Here is a 16,622-nt window from a genome sequence, read left to right on the forward strand (position 1 = left end):
ATAGACGTCTCTTTATGGTATACCTACGTTTAACGTATCGTGTAATATTTCTTTTGAACTTTTTTTTTGACACTCACTTTAATAAGCGTGTTACTCATATTCATTGTAAATCGAAGGGTATATAAGAATAATAAGTAGATAGAACTTAATGCTAAAGATTCGGGGTATTTATTTAAATTTTTTCATGTTTTTCGGCCTATTTATGTATATCACGTTTTTTTGGCTCTACGTAATTTTTGGAAATCGAGTTTTTACGTCTTTGAAATCTTGAATACTGTTGATAGACACGTACAACTAGTCGGTATGGCTCAGTGGTTGAAACGCGTAAGACCCTTATTTAGCCCGTAATTTAGGTGTTAAGAAGGTAGGTAAACCGTTAGCGTGCCGTTTAGTATATCTCATCGTCACCATAATATAATATAAGTATATAACACTTCTTTTCGAGTCTACCCGATTAAAATCGACCGTGCCCTCCCACAACGTTGTGTTCAACGCGCGTGGACCTCGGGACCTCGGGCACCGAGAAAATTCGTTTTTCCAGCCCCCTCATCACTGCAAGTCCGGAGGGCGAACGGTAAGGCGTACGTCCGCGCGCGATGGCTCATCGCTCGCCACTCGGTGAGAAGAATCCAGGGACACCCGGCCCGACGAGGTACAACAAATAGCGGGTGGGTAACGCCGTTTCCCGTATTCCCCCTATACCATAACACGGCCGCCCAAAGCCGCCCGGGGGAAAACGTATAATACGCGTAAACATGTGTTTGTTGTCCGTTATACCGGTGCAAGGTATGCTCAATCTCGCGTTTGGTGTGCACAGGTATGCTCAACCGAATTTTTTCCTCACCCAACTTCAGAAGGCCGTGGCGCAGCCGCTTATCGTCGTATCGTTATTCCGTCAACAGCTATCATGGGTTGTGGGCGGTCACGTGCATAACATACCAAAAATTACCCCTCCCCCTTTTTTTTGTTTCAAGTATATCTCGGTCGGGTTTTAACTCAGGTGCACTGTTTTAACACCAAAAAATTTGTTTCGAGACCTTCTAAATAGTCCCCCCAGAGTAAGGGTCCTTTTAATCCCCCCCCTCAAAGTTATTTTGGAAAAACTCGAGTTGTCGCCCCACGTTTCTCAAACTTAAGTTTTCTTATAGTACGTATGTCTGTGATGAAATTCGGCGTCTTGTGTCGAGGCCGTACGAGACGTTTTTCCCCGTCTTTTGTGCGTTAGTTTAGGGTAGGTAGTTGCGCTTTTCATGTTTTTCATCAACAACACTTAGATTTTGGGCGCTTCGAGGCGTTTTTGTAGTCAAACTTTATAGAGCGCTTTACGCCCGAACGATTGGCACCGAGATCGAGGCGATCAGACTTTTGGTTCGGGAGTTATGATTTTTAAAGTGTTTTTCGTACTCAGAAAATTACGTATTTGCGTGGTTTTTTTGATTTTTTTTTTTTTGTCGGATCGCCACGAAATTCTAGAATCCAATCATTTGGCATACGAGGATTAAAAAAGGCTCTATGGTCCAAGGACGTACGACCTTTATTTCGCCCGTAATCACAGTAGCAAAAAGTTTGAAAACTCATCATTCCATTATTCGTATTACATAGACGTCTCCTTATGGTATACCTACGTTTAACGTATCGAGTAATATTTCTTTTGAACTTTTTTTTGGCACTCATTTTAGTAGGCGTGTTGCTCGTATTCATTGTAAATCGAAGGGTATATAAGAATAATAAGTAGATAGAACTTAATGCTGTAGTTCAATTTTTTCATTGTAAGTTAAATATGCGACTTTTTTTAAAGTCTACATTTTATATTCAAGTGGTATTGAGTTGAATCTTGAAAACTTTAAGTCGATAAGACTAATATTGAAAAAGTTTATGTTAAGATAATAAGGTACTTATTGTATAAGTATTTAATAAAGATTCATACTAGCCCTAATGTTGGGTAACCAGTTTAGTTATTTAACAGTTAAGGACTTGTTTAACTTCATTTTTAATTCATAAATTCAGTTTTATTTATTAATTCTTCAAATATGGATAGAATACTGGTTTAAACACATTTCAAGCAAAATGTATTTATTTTAATAGATTTTAAAATACCGGTATGTAATTGAACAGTTTGATCTAGTCTTTGAACATTTCAAACCAAATAAGTATTTGATATTAACTAATAGTTAATTACTTATTTATTATTAAATAAATATAAAAAAATTATTTACCTATATTGAAAAACAATACAAATATATTAACTTATAAATATATTATTTATTTATTTTTCAAACCAAAATTTTTTACAATAAGTTATTTAGTACAAATAGATAAATAGATAATCGTTTGCTCACCTTCTATAAGCTAAGCTTGGTGATGAGTTCCTTAAATATTATACAATTACAATTATTCATTACTATAAACGTTTAATATAATATACATAATATAAGTACCTAAAACCGAACAAGATAGATAAAATGAAATATAAATACCTAAGGTGATTTTACTATTAATAACAAAATAAATATTATAACAGCTTTTGAATAACTAATAAGATATATTACTTTATAAGAATTTGGACATTTGAAATTAGAATAGTTTTAATATGGAATACTAAAAAAGGTAATAATTTTTGAAGATTAATATTGATTTTTAAATGCTTACAAAATATAATAGCAGTATTTACTATTTAACGAGTTTTTGAGACCGAAAGATTTACACATCTAGGCATATTTTAAATATGATATATATATTTACATTTTTCTAAATCTAGTATTAACATTGTGGTTACATATTGTTACAATATTACTATGTTTAAATACAAGTAATAGGTAATAAACATTTTTTAAATAGCTTTTCAAAATTAAACACATAATATCAGAACTTGCATAGTTTGGTAACTTAAATAGAAATTAAATAAATTAATTTATAGTTACTTTTAATTATGTTAAGTGAACATCATAAGCAAAACCCTAACTCTCAATAGTCAATACCATATAATATAAGTAATAATTGATTTAACCAGTGATATATATCCCTATATTCTCAATTGTATTTTATCAAATATACTACTAAGATTACGAAAAATGTAGTAAATATTTATAGTCACCACATAGGTAACAGTAAAAGTGTTTTAAAAAATTAGTTAAAAACAAAATATGATTTAATAAAAAATAATAAAAAACATAATAGGTACTTAATTTCTTTAACCACCCTATGTAACAGTACAAGGAAAATAAAATACATGAAACTAGATAACAATTAGAAAAGTAGTTAAATATAACAAATTGAAATTGAAAATTTGAAAAATGTCCAACTACATTTTTTGAAAAATCACTATTGGTATGAAACCGATTGTTTGATTTTTGATTTATTCGCTGGTGAACGCCGCGGGAATTGGGATTTTTTCTGACTTTTGTAGGTTGGCATCAGCATTTTTTTTTGTTCTTTAAGTTCGCTGTTATTAATTGTTATCAAAATCGGGAAATCTGTTCCCACGATGGTCACCTGACTTCACACCCTTAATTAATAATTAATAACCATGAATATCTAGTTCAATTTATTTCTCTCCCGTATTTTAAACGGAGTGAACCGTGATAACGGTTTGTTTTGATTTTTGAACTGTTCGTAATTCTTATCACATATTCGTTATCAGACTATTTGTTCCTATAACATGTAAAAAAATAACAATCTATAATAAGGCACCACGAACTACATTATTAATAACAATAATACGTCTGACGCCGTATTTTATTATTTTTCATATTAAGATAAATACTAACGTCGTTACTGTTTGCGTTCCTGATCCCGACCGTGGACCACTGGTCAATTACTGGTGCGGCGTAAAAATCGATCAATACTCTTTCCGATTCCGGTTGATACGACGCCAGCAGGCTGCAGCTGTCCGTCTTCAGCATAAAACATATTAAATTGATCATAATATTTATTATTATTATTATTATTATTGGTATTGTTGTTATCACCGTCGTTTCGCACGAGACGCCGTGTGCGGCGACCAAAGTCATTGTGACGACCAATTATATGTAGGTAGGTACCGTATTTTGTAATAATATGTTGTAAAACAAGAGGCCGGACCACGGTCTCCCACGGTCATTTCTATCTTGAAATGTAGTTGGGCCCGCGACCGGATCGACCTGCCGCCGACGAAGAACGAACAGAAGTCGTCAGCCCCTCGACCGAGTCACCGACAATGGCCGTGTGGCTGGAAGTACTATTCGTGGCGTTTTTCATATCGCTGCCGTTCCTCTACGACACGCTACGAACGTTCCGCTACCACTTCCGTCTGGCCATATTCTCTGTGTTGGCCTCCCTCACGTCCCTGTTGGCTGTCTTCCAGTTCAAACACCGGTCCAGGTAATTATTATTGTACGGCAGTAGAAACGGCTGTTGTTTGTCATACCTTACTACATAATATTTATAATCGATGGTCATACTCTCGGCTCAAACAGATTAGTTCTTCATAGTATGTTCTGCCTATTTTCCTGTTGTCCGGTATTGGACACAATCTAATTATTAGGTTCCGTTGAAATGTGGACTTGAAACGATTTCCTTTATGTGAATCGGCAGACTTATGAGATTCAGTTTCCGAAAGCTGTTCTAAAGAACTTTCGGTTATTGAATTTTGGTATACCTACCGTTGCTATTGTCACTAACCTTTGGAAAAAAATTTATCGTTGAAAGTCTGGGTTCTTACAATAATAGGTACCTATGCTTATTATTGTAGACAATTAATTTAATTACTGTTGATACTTGATTACCTTACTGGAAAATACCAAATTTATCCAAAAAAAACTTGGAAAATTGAATTTTCTTAGTTATGTTCTTTAATATTATTAGGTATTTATTAATCATACTATTTTAATTTATGAAATATTTCACAGACTACTTTCACAATATTGATCTTATCAGTTACATTACTCATGGTTCATTATGATTGTAGAATTTAATCATTACCTCGGTCTGATTGCTGTTATACATTATTATTAGGTACCTAGTACTTTTATATGTTATTATACTTTATGCTATCAATTGTTTGCACTAAATATTAAAATATATACCTAATGTCATTGATTGTCATACATTATCATAATCAAAGCAAAAATTATTATTGCTGAAATGCAGTTTCTCTCATTTAAAGGTTAGTGGCTTGTGCCATATTCGGTTATCTGATATTGAAATTATGAATAAGTGTAACAAGTTACACTATAGGAACTTAGAATAATAAATTAAATACCAATGGTATAGGTACATGTCGATTGTATAAAATGAAAGTGAATTACCTAAGGTTTTGCCTAATATGTTTTTTTTACATAGGTACATAGTACACCAGTTTTGTGTAATTAATTATTTATTATACTGTTCTTCAAACATAGTATTAAACTCAAATTTGTATATTTCAATTTGTAGGTATCTATTTACTTATAGTGTAAGATTTACATGAATAAGTATTATATTTAAACAATTTTAGAGACCTAAGTTTCACAATTACCTTAGTAAGGTAATTTTACTCAGTTGAGATGTTTTATCTACATAATAATATGTTTATATCTTATTAGTTATTACCAAGAAAAAGCTTAAAAAATACATGCCAGGTGCTTCTTATTTACCTACCTATTTTTTGTTAAAATAAAAATCTATTAACTATTTTTGAAAATAATTGATATTTAAATGCATTATTTGGTAATCTATAATTCATCCCAATCATTTTTGAAAACAATATATCCACATTTAATAATTTAAAAAAAAACTGATCTAATGTTATATATAAAATAAAAATGTTAAAACTTTGCGGATAATAAGGATATACCTGAATGATCTGAACCTATGTAACCTATACTGAATGATAACAAAAACCATATACCTCAACAAAATAAATCATATTTGTATGTCAATTTATGGTATTGATTTTATAATATATTATTATTTTATTAGTATGTAGCTATATTATAAAATAATTGAGTATGCTCAGTCCAAGACTATACAAAAAGTCTAAAAATATGCTGATGCTTAGTAAATCTTATCCTAGTTATTACGATTCAAGCATATTTTAATAATTGGTACCTATTATTAAATTTGAATAAAGATATTATATCTTAAAACAAATATGAGAGTTGAATGTATATTTGTAGCTATTTTATTGGTTCTCAAAAATTACTTGACCAATTTTGTGAACATTTCTTGGAGATATCAGGAATGTTTATAGAGTAGTTGAAACCACGTTCGATTTATACCAAGTGTCATACCCAATCCACCACAAATAAATTATTCACCTTGGTCGATTTAGTTTGCAAAGCTACCCAAATTTATCTGTGAACTCAGGTACCTGGGTATAGGTACACTAAACCCAAGATACACTTATATAATCTAAATTTTTTGGCAGGCGGTATCTGGTTATAGGTACAACTAAAATTGGATGTTGGTTTATCCGAAGTTAATAGCCTCAAAAATAACTGGACCGTTTTCAATAAAAGTTATTTCAATAGATTATTACTTGAAAATTGGAGGGTGTATACAGCTTGATTTTTCAACCCATATAGGCTGTAGATAGGTAAAGGGTAGCTCACACATGATTTTTTTAGCATATGAAAAAAGAAATTTTTTTTGTTTTTCTAAATGGTTGCAATTTGTTACATATTATATTAATATTTAATTAGAAGAAATATGGTATATACATTTTGTACAAATATATTTATATAAAATACAAATATTTGGCCTGGACAACGTCGGGTGGGACAGCTAGTAATATTATAAATAAATAAATACATTAGGTACCTAATAAAGCAGAATATTGTCTAAAATAACAAAATAATTGTACTGTTTTTTTTTTAACACTGAATATATATATCTACTTCATAAGTTAGTGGTAGCTCCCATATATAGTTGTAGATTTAGCACCTCCTTAGATGATTGGACATTTTACACATATGGTAGTGATTGATATAAGTAAATTTTTAGATTTGTACTCGTATACGGTTTGCCAACAATTATAGAAAATGATAAAATCTGCTAATATAATGAATCTGTTTGAATGCTAATGTGCAGGGGTATTGAATACCTTTCTTGCATATAAAATCCATCCCAATTCTATTGTGAAAAATTTTTATAAATTATATTTACATATAAAATATAAAATGTTCTATTAATTTCAACTAATTGTTTTAACTTATTTTTGCAGGTTGATTGCATATTTTGGGCAGCAAATCTCAGATTTATTGTCTATTGAATGGTGCCTACACGGGAAACAAAATCTATCATCAACACGTCCAAGAGTGGCTATTATAAATTATCAAACTGACATTGATACATTAGGTTATTATTATTATTTAAAATGTTTGAATACTTATGACTATACTAATTAGAATAAAAGATACACACTTGTCAAACAATAGCAAACATTTTTGTTGTTGTCTAAGTAAAATAAATAAATACAATTTATAGTATAATTATTAATTATAATATATTAATATATTTTTACAGGACTCTTGCATTTGGTCTATTGTCAAAAGATGGAACTGAATATAATTTCAGAAACAAATTTCATCACCTTATGGCCATTTTCATTTTTTCCATGGCTAATCTCATTGGCCCTGTGTCCCATTCAATTTTTTTATACAAATTTGAGGTTGCTGAATTTTTCTACAGCGATAATTGATTCAGGGGTAAATATTCTAAATTATTGTTAAATTTTATTCAAATATATAATGTTTTAGTTTATACATTGTAACTCTGTTTATAGCCTACAATTTTATTGGCATCAACTTTAATGACAAATGAAGAAACTATTAAAATGGCTTTAAAAAAAAAATTGCCAGTGCAGCCTATTGTATTTTCCAACAACTATTTCATAAACAAAGAAAAACATATGTTTGAGCCAGGTGTTTATGTCGTTTAGTGTTATTAGTTTATTCTAATATACAATGTCTATACAATGTCATTGTGATGTTTAATTTGTTCAGGTCGTGTAATAATATCTGTGATGCCAATAATAGAAACTGATGGTTTATTGGCAAATGATATACCTAACTTCAGTGATGAAGTAAATTCCAAAATACGTGCAGAATATGACAATATAAGCAAAATAACTCAACTGGGCGACTATCAGACACCACCTTTTTAGGCCTTAGAGTTAATACTATTAATAATAATACTCTTCCATGCACAATTTTTAATTAGCAAAATGACAAGTTATATTAATTATTTATTTTAACAAGACACATTTCCATCCATTCACTGTGGTATGGCTTAAAAGTATATTTACACTACTTAAATGTTGATTATTCTTGATTGTTTTTTTTATATATATATATAATTCATTGTTTCTTATTTTACCTAATTTTTTTTTTTAATGATTTTTGTGTTTTTTTTTTATAAAAATATAAACATATTTTGTTCTTATTGGCTGTGCAATATAATATGTAATTTATTAGATAATCATATTATATTTCATTTTCAAAACTGCGATAATCGTTACATAGTCTAAATACCTTAATAGTATTTATTTTTTTATTCTCAAACTAGTCATAATTAGTATTATCATTTGTTTAATTATTTACTCAATATTAAATTAATATTAATGTGTTTTTTCTTAAAATATTGTGTTTGTTGTGTTTTATTTAGACTTCCATTATTTTTTAATTAGGTTTAATATTATGTTAAAATATTAAAATAATGACCATCATGAAATGTTTATTTATTTTTTCATCTAGTTGTAAAGAAATATTTTAATTGTAAATGGGTTGGGTGCAATTACGTATGTTATCGGGCTATGTAAATTAAAATATTTCCAATATAGAATTACTTATAGAAATACAGTAATGACTTTAAGAATATTAACTACCTACTTTTTCTTGGAAAAAAGCTATTAATTAATTAATAACAATAGCTATGCATTAAGACTTTAATTTGATATCTATACCCTGGTCCACGAGAGAGTATTACCGTTTTGCGCATGCAGACTGACGGCGGAGACCGTTCCGAGGCCCCATTTCCCCCACTATTTCCACGACCGCTATACATCGTATAGCGTTGAGCGCAGCCGACTGTTACCGAACAGCTATCGGAAATGCCGAGTAGTGGGGAATGCACGGAATTGGACGAGTTTTAGTCCGGCGACGGTAATACTCTCTCGTGGGCCGGAGTATAATAAGGTTATCTTTAAATTACTTACCAATTATCTATTTTATTCTAATATTATAGTTTCCTGCTGTATTTATAAGTCTGTAAATGTTATTGAAAAAAATCTGTAGTAAAAATGTTTAAATTAAAGGTAGTTGGTAAAATACAATTAAACACACTTGCATAATATATTACATTATGTAAATGTTGGTTTCTATAGTAAATTGTAAAGTTTAAAAAAAAGCGTATAATAAATAGAAATACAACTTTTATTTTACTTTATTTACTTGAAAAAATTGTCTTGACAATTACCACCTTTTTTATTTAGTTTATATTAATATTGACCATGTGATAATATTATTATGATTATTATATTATTACTCAAATGTAAGTATCATTTGAATATTATTGTGCATTCATATTTTTAACATAATAATATTGTTCATATAAATTTCAGTTTAACTGAATTTTATGTGATTCAAATGACGCCCCTGAATTAAACAATTATAGTACACAATTAAATAAATTTTTTTATGTTTCCTTGTAAAGCACTAAGAATACTATTACTTACTAATTACTAAAACTTTAAAAATTTGAAAGTTGCTGGTGGGGGAGAGTGTTGTATCTTTGGACTCTTGTACCTTGGTCTAATATTTATTTCTTTAATAATTGGTAAAGAATTAAATTATGGAAGAAATTAATAATTATACTGACTAGTTCTATGTGGTTGAAATATTAAATATAATATTCACAGTTTAGATTTTATTTTCAACGATTAATTTTTTCATAGAAGTTCTTAAGGTTAGTGCCATAGTTAAATGTTGTACCTAACCTATACAATTGAATTTTGTAGTCCATTCTTACAAAAAATGAGTAGGCCTAAAAATGTACATTCTTTGGTAGGTACCTATGCATGTACGAGTACTATGTATCGACTTTGGACCAAATCATCCAAATCATTAATTTTTAAGTTTTAAAGGATTTAACTATATTTCTTATCTACCTACGATTAAGTGGTTACCTATATATTTATATATAGCTATATAGTGAATTTCTAAAGTAGGGACCTAATTTCTCATTTTTTAAGTAATATATTCGAAATTCTTTTTCTTCTATTTCTATGTATTTCCTGAGGTAGGTACTAGATACAAGGTAGGCTGTACCTTCTACCATTTTTTGGTTTTTTAGTAAAAAAAATTATCCCAGAAGGCAGTTGATTTAGGGTTTGGAAAAATAACTGATGTACCCACCTACCTATATCAGTATATTATATATTTATACCCAAAGGTGGGCAAGTTAATGAAAATAATTAACTCAAGTTAAGTTAAGTTAAGAGGACACAATATCGATAAGTTAAAAGTTAACAGTTAACAAATTATAAATTTAACTCGATAAGTTTAAAGTTAATATAGAAAAAAATATTAACTTAACTTAGTTTAAAAAAAGTTAATCTATTAATTTTTTTAATCATATAAAGAGTGAATGTGTCTTTTTAGTTTCTAATTTATAAATTATAAAAAACAATTTTATTGAACTTTTATCATAATGTACGGCGTACATTGTACGCTGATACCCTTTTACTTTTACATTACTATTATTTACTAATTTAAACTATACTCATCTCAAATTAATAATTTAACAGATTTATATCATATAGCAATTGAATAATATAAGTTATATAACATTAAAACATAAAAATTGTCTATTTATAATTGAAAATGATTAATTTTTTAAAAACATTTATAATTGCAACTCGTATAATATATAATTTAAAACTTAATAAAATATATGAATATACACAAAATTATGTTATCAAGAAAAAGAACAGAAATGTTTGTGTTTTTGTATTTGATTATTTTTATTTTATACTGACATTTTTTTTTTTTTTAATAGTAATATTTACGTATAAACGAAAAGTTTCAAAATGTATTTAACTTGATAGATTTTTTTAAAATCAACTGAGAAAAGCTAAGTTATTTCAACTGTAAATTAAACTAGTTAAGTTCATAAGTTGATTAGAAAATAAACTAACTAGTTAAGTTAAAAAGTTAAAAAAAAATTAACTTTTTAACTTAACTTTAACTTTTTAACTAGTTAATGCCCACCTTTGTTTATACCTAGTAATATGCGTTAACGTGAAATATTAACAATTAGAGGTGTTTAGGGAATAAGGGATATACTTATAACACACTTATACGCAATAAAAACGTTTCAATAAATAGAAATAAAATAATATTATAAAATGTAATTTTAACAAAATGTTAACTATATATCTATATCTCACCTAGTTGGGTAGGTATTTATATAAAATTACTTGTCCTGAGTGATTCATCATCGCCTAGCCGGAATCGCTGAAGCTATGGGTATGAAATTTGGACAGTAGTTTTGTTTTGTGATGTAGACGCCCACTAACAAGGATTTTTCAAAACTCAACACCTAAAGTGGGTAAAAAGGGGTAAAAAAAATCACCTAGCTGGAACCACTGTAGCTACAAGTAAGAATTTTAGTCAGTAGTTTCTTAAGAAAAAACGGGAATTTTTACGCAAATTCGGTTTTTGACAAAATCGATTTTGGTTTTTGCGTAGGTAACTCTAAAACAAATGACCGTAGGATATGTACATGAAATTTTCATTAGCATTTTCTATAAATCATAAAATATTCAAAATATTTTGACTTGTTTTGAACTGTTTACGGACATTATCAATTTTCAATTTTTTTTTTGTTTTTTTTTCTATAAATATCAATAAAATTTTATTTTTTGGGTAAAGAAGCTTGCAAGTTTAATACAAGGCTCTTACTATATTTAAAAATCCATAGTCACAATTTTTTTTTCATAAACATTTAAAGTTTGAATTTTGACAAAAATCGTAAAAATCACGGAAATGTGTAAATTATTTTGAGTTAGAAATTCCTAAAAATTTTTCTTTTTTAATCCAAGATTTTAAAATGTGATACAAGATTCCTTATAAGGTTATCTACCTTTATCGAAAAAAAATACCTATAAGAAATATTAAAATTAAATTGTTATGAGCGTTTATACAATTTTTTACAACATTCGATATTCACTCGATTTCTCACGCAGTGTTTTCCTTATTTTGTTGTAACATGTAATTCAAAAACAAAGAACCGTACACAATAATATTGAGATTTATATCATATAATCAGGGCCGGACTGGGTAAACAATTTCTACCGGGAAAATAAAAGAAATCGGCCCACTTAGGTATACCTATAAAAACAACCCTAAAAACATTTATTTTTATATAAAATGATTGTATATTATATTGAGAATTTGAATACTTAATAAATACTTATTAAAATAAATTAATACTCTAAAAAATTTAAAATTGGTTAGTACAAAGAAATATTATCATTTTTATTTAAAATACATAGGTATGTTTAGACTCCAGAATACACATTAATAGTAGTCATTTAATCATATGCACAAGTAGGGGGAGCTCAGGGGGTATTAGCACCCCCAATTTTAAAATTAGCACCCTCTAATAAGTTACGTGTTTGTGTATCAAAACTTCTCCTTATGAATAAAAAAACCAAAAACAGTTTATCAGAGTATAATGAATGAAATAATGAGCTCGACAATAATTGTAATTTTATCGAATTAAAATCTATTTAGAATATTAATCATTATTTCCCAATGTTTCTACTAAGCCCGGTCGTTGTGGTCGGTTTTATAATTTATTATAGACTATAGTTAAGGATTATTATCGGTTATCACGTTCATCAGCAAATCAGCGCTACGACAATATTATAGTATCGGGAGTATTTACTAATATAAACATTCTGCCCATATCTAATTCGGACAAAAACTGAAAAACCTAATTACGATATACGAATCACTTGTCAGTTGGTGTTCACTTATGAGCTCCAAGTTTCCAACAGTCTGTGTGATCGTGTATGCAGTGGTGTCATGTCAGTTTTTAATAGAGGGGGGCAAAGGTTTTGAACGGCCCGAATGGGTAAAAAAAAAACCCAATAATATCTTATTATAGTTGTATTTTGTGTATACATATATTTCTTTATTGTTTTTTATATTTATTCCGTAGAATGATTATTTTATATTTTTTTAAGCCATAAACTTACTACAATAATAGGTAGTCACTAATTATACACCTATATATAACGATTTCTTCCCTTTAAAGCCTAATCGATTTTCTACTGTATGCATGGCGTAGGTATGTTAAAGCACACAAAAGTCATAACGCGTTCATCAGAATTTCTAAAATTTTAAAAATTTTCTACAATTCTTTAATTATTTTAGTGTAACTATCTAAAACAATATTAGTTATTACTCGGTTTTCCGAAGAATTTTTATGAGCACAGTTCGTTAATAAAGTCTTCTCGCAACGTTGTTTCGAGTTATTGTGTAAATTTAACAACAGTGAACCCCCTTGTACTGCAGTAGCCAGTAGGTATATAGAGTTTTTATAATTTTTAATATTATACAAACCCGCTTGGATATTTAATATACAACATTTATAATTGTATTACAATTTGCAAGTGGATAGAACGACGTAAAAATAAATCTAATATTACACCGAAATACTTTTCCGGCGTTATTTTTTGGGGTTTTACTGAATGACCTGGGTGTTGTGTACATTGTAGACATTTAATAATAAATTTTCTTAATTTTTATAAAATACAATATAATATCCCGAAGAACTGTTTTAATGAATTCTGAATAGTAATTGTTTTTTTTCCTTTGACTTAAAAAAAATAATAATAATAAAAACTGAATTAATTTCTTTCTCTAAGAAAGAACTGCAATTATATTCTACCGAGAATAAACTAATTAATCTTGTTCGAAAAATATTTGTTTTTTTTCTCTTTAAAAATGTTATAACGACCGAATTTCTATATATATATCGATTCCTTTTCATTTATGTTTTTTTTACAAATAGTTTTTAATAATTTGTTAATTTTTCCGTTAAAAATGTACACTAGTATAATTCAATTTTTCTTTATAACTATTTTCAGGAAGGGATTCAAGGCGAAATTATTGAAATAATTTAAAGTTTTAAGGTGTAATTGATTTCTTTTTTCCTAAATAATGCCGCGATTACGGTTTACCATAACATTATAATATTGTGCTTTTATTTAATTGTATTATTAACTATAGCTGATCCTAAGTAGTCCATCATGTGTTGATCCTATCTTAATATGGTTGATTTAACATATTAATATGTTTTTACATTATATTTATTTACTGAGGATTTGTTTATTATTATAATATTCTAAAGTGAACCATTTCCAGAAAACAATCGTTTGCGGAGGGCCATAGGTGAGTGGCGGCCCGACATGTCATTAACGTGTTGGAGACCGGTGAATTGCGGCCCGGTCCACGGGCGGATTTGATGGGGGGGCCATTTTTGGATTTTGACAACGTCATTGATTGTTTCACGGATGACTTTTTAGCATTACTGCCCGCTTAAGATGATCGGATTGTACAATTTACCGACTATGTTTTCGAAAACTATATATCCTTGGATGCCATTTTCCCCCAAATATTTGGGCACAGTTTTCTGTTAGCTGTAACCGTACGACTAACGGCTGTGGAAGTATTCATTCACACCTAAATTCATCGTTCTACTCTATTCATTCTAACATCTATAATTTTATTAATGTGTTAGTAGAAGTTCATTCAGAAACGTATATCAAATGTAGAAGCAATGGAATAAAAACCAGGGCTTGAAACCGACAAATTTTTTTCCGGTTTCGGTTTCGGTTTCGGATACCGGTTTTGATTTTTTCCGATTTCGGTTTCGGTTTCGGATACCGGTATTGACTTTTTTCGATTTCGGTTTCGGTTTCGGATACCGGTATCGATTTTTTCCAATTTCGGTTTCGGTTTCGGTTTTTAACGGTTTTAACCGGTATTCAAAATCAGTATCGAATATCGGTATTAATCCCTGTAATTATAATAATTTATAATGACATAAAATACTGGCGTGGAACCTACTCGCCAGTCGCCAAACATTGCGTGGCGTACGATTTAGCGTTTGGTTGCCTGACAAGTACCTACTATAGTATTTGCAATCATGATAATATTTACACTGGAATGAATACGTAATTATGACGTATTTAGTTATAGCCTCTTCATAACAAATTTTCCAAATGATTTGCGACCTGATTTTTTAGAGTTTGTGTAACTTCATCGTTTAAAGTTTAAGTTTAAGTTGAAACTATTTTCTCAATGAGGGGCTAACTTCATGCGTGTCCCACCCACCACATTAATCAAATTGATTATAGCCTATAGGTTTATTTTAAATGCGTAGAACTATTTAAATGTTAGATATTAATGTTATAATTTTTCAACTTCCGTTTTGGATATCATGTTATTTCTTAAGATTTCGTCTTAAGTTTCAAAAAACGGTATTATTTTTTCCGATTTCGGTATCGGTTTTGGATATCGGTATTTATGTTTTCCGATTTCGGTTTCGGATACCGGTATTGATTTTGTTCGATTTCGGTTTCGGTTTTGAAAACCGGTATTGATTTTTTCCGTTTTCGGTTTCGGTTTCAGATACCGGTATCGATTTTTTCCGATTTCGGTTTCGGTTTTGGATACCGGTATTAATTTTTTCCGATTTCGGTTTCAGTTTCGATTTCGGTTTCGGTTTTTAACGGTTTAAACCGGTATTCAAAATCGGTATCGAAAATCGGTTTCAAGCCCTGATAAAAACGAAGAAAATATGTGAAAAAGAAGCATTTATAAGACAACAGATGACAAAGCCAGCACGAAAAGAAATAGAGCAGTTTGATTTCATTTTAAGTTTTTGCCCAACCAATAATCTAAAAAAATTCATTTTACCATAAATTTTGCCATTTTTACGTAAATAATAATAAAAATATATAAAAAACACAAATTTTTGGGAAACGACTCAGCCAACCTCCTCGTGGTGTCTTCTGGGTATCGCTGATAGGTTGATATGAAGTGATAAATAAAATGTGGCCGCAATTCGTACTTAATTTAGGGATCGGGCGACAACTCACCAACACCGTTGCGGAGTATTATAATTAGAGCACGGATTTTTAGGTTCTTAAAATATGATGCTAATATGCTCTAAAAAAATCGTAAAATATTCCCTAAATATGCATTAAACTTTTAAATATGCAAATATTATGATTTTTTTTTTCAAAATAATTAAAAAAAAACAATATATAACTTTATAGTTATACAGTTGTATACACTATCATTCCTTTAGTAGGTAACAGGTAAATTATTTAAATATAAAACATTTAAAACAATTCATACATAGATATAATATAAATATAATGAAATATATAAAAAAAACAAAATATTTTAATAAAAACAATACATAACTTTCATGTCCTTTGGTGACACTTAATTTATTTGAATATTAAAAATGTGAGGTACTTCATAAAATATTGTTGCTAGAAAAAATCACAAACCGAGAAATTAACAATATACATGATGTTTTTGAAACAATAATAGAAATATATTCTAAATATGTAAAATAGCCAA

At 29.2% G+C, this 16,622-nt stretch overlaps 1 protein-coding gene across 2 annotated transcripts; it reads left to right on the forward strand.

Annotated features, from left to right (window-relative positions):
- Positions 1–3,889: 3,889 nt before the first annotated feature.
- LOC100164497 lies at positions 3,890–9,355 on the forward strand. 2 transcript variants are annotated; one of them, XM_029491134.1, is made up of 6 exons: positions 3,890–4,032; positions 4,118–4,359; positions 7,181–7,314; positions 7,483–7,664; positions 7,742–7,880; positions 7,962–9,355. In XM_029491134.1, exons 2-6 carry the CDS (start codon positions 4,196–4,198, stop codon positions 8,120–8,122), a joined length of 780 nt encoding a protein of 259 aa, XP_029346994.1. In that variant the 5' UTR covers positions 3,890–4,032; positions 4,118–4,195; the 3' UTR covers positions 8,123–9,355. The 2 variants fall into 2 exon arrangements, with proteins under 2 accessions (XP_029346994.1, XP_001945767.1); XM_001945732.5 differs by having other exon boundaries at positions 3,890–4,359.
- Positions 9,356–16,622: the final 7,267 nt, after the last annotated feature.

This window comes from Acyrthosiphon pisum, chromosome A3 (genome assembly GCF_005508785.2).
Source record: "Acyrthosiphon pisum isolate AL4f chromosome A3, pea_aphid_22Mar2018_4r6ur, whole genome shotgun sequence".
Taxonomy (NCBI): domain Eukaryota; kingdom Metazoa; phylum Arthropoda; class Insecta; order Hemiptera; family Aphididae; genus Acyrthosiphon; species Acyrthosiphon pisum.

Excerpts from the sequence above, each read along its gene's own strand:
- LOC100164497 (XM_001945732.5), top strand. The coding sequence starts at position 4,196 with ATGGCCGTGTGGCTGGAAGTACTATTCGTGGCGTTTTTCATATCGCTG. Across the intron at positions 4,360-7,180 it reads CAGTTCAAACACCGGTCCAG|GTTGATTGCATATTTTGGGC; the intron begins GTAATTATTATT and ends TTATTTTTGCAG. Across the intron at positions 7,315-7,482 it reads AACTGACATTGATACATTAG|GACTCTTGCATTTGGTCTAT; the intron begins GTTATTATTATT and ends ATATTTTTACAG.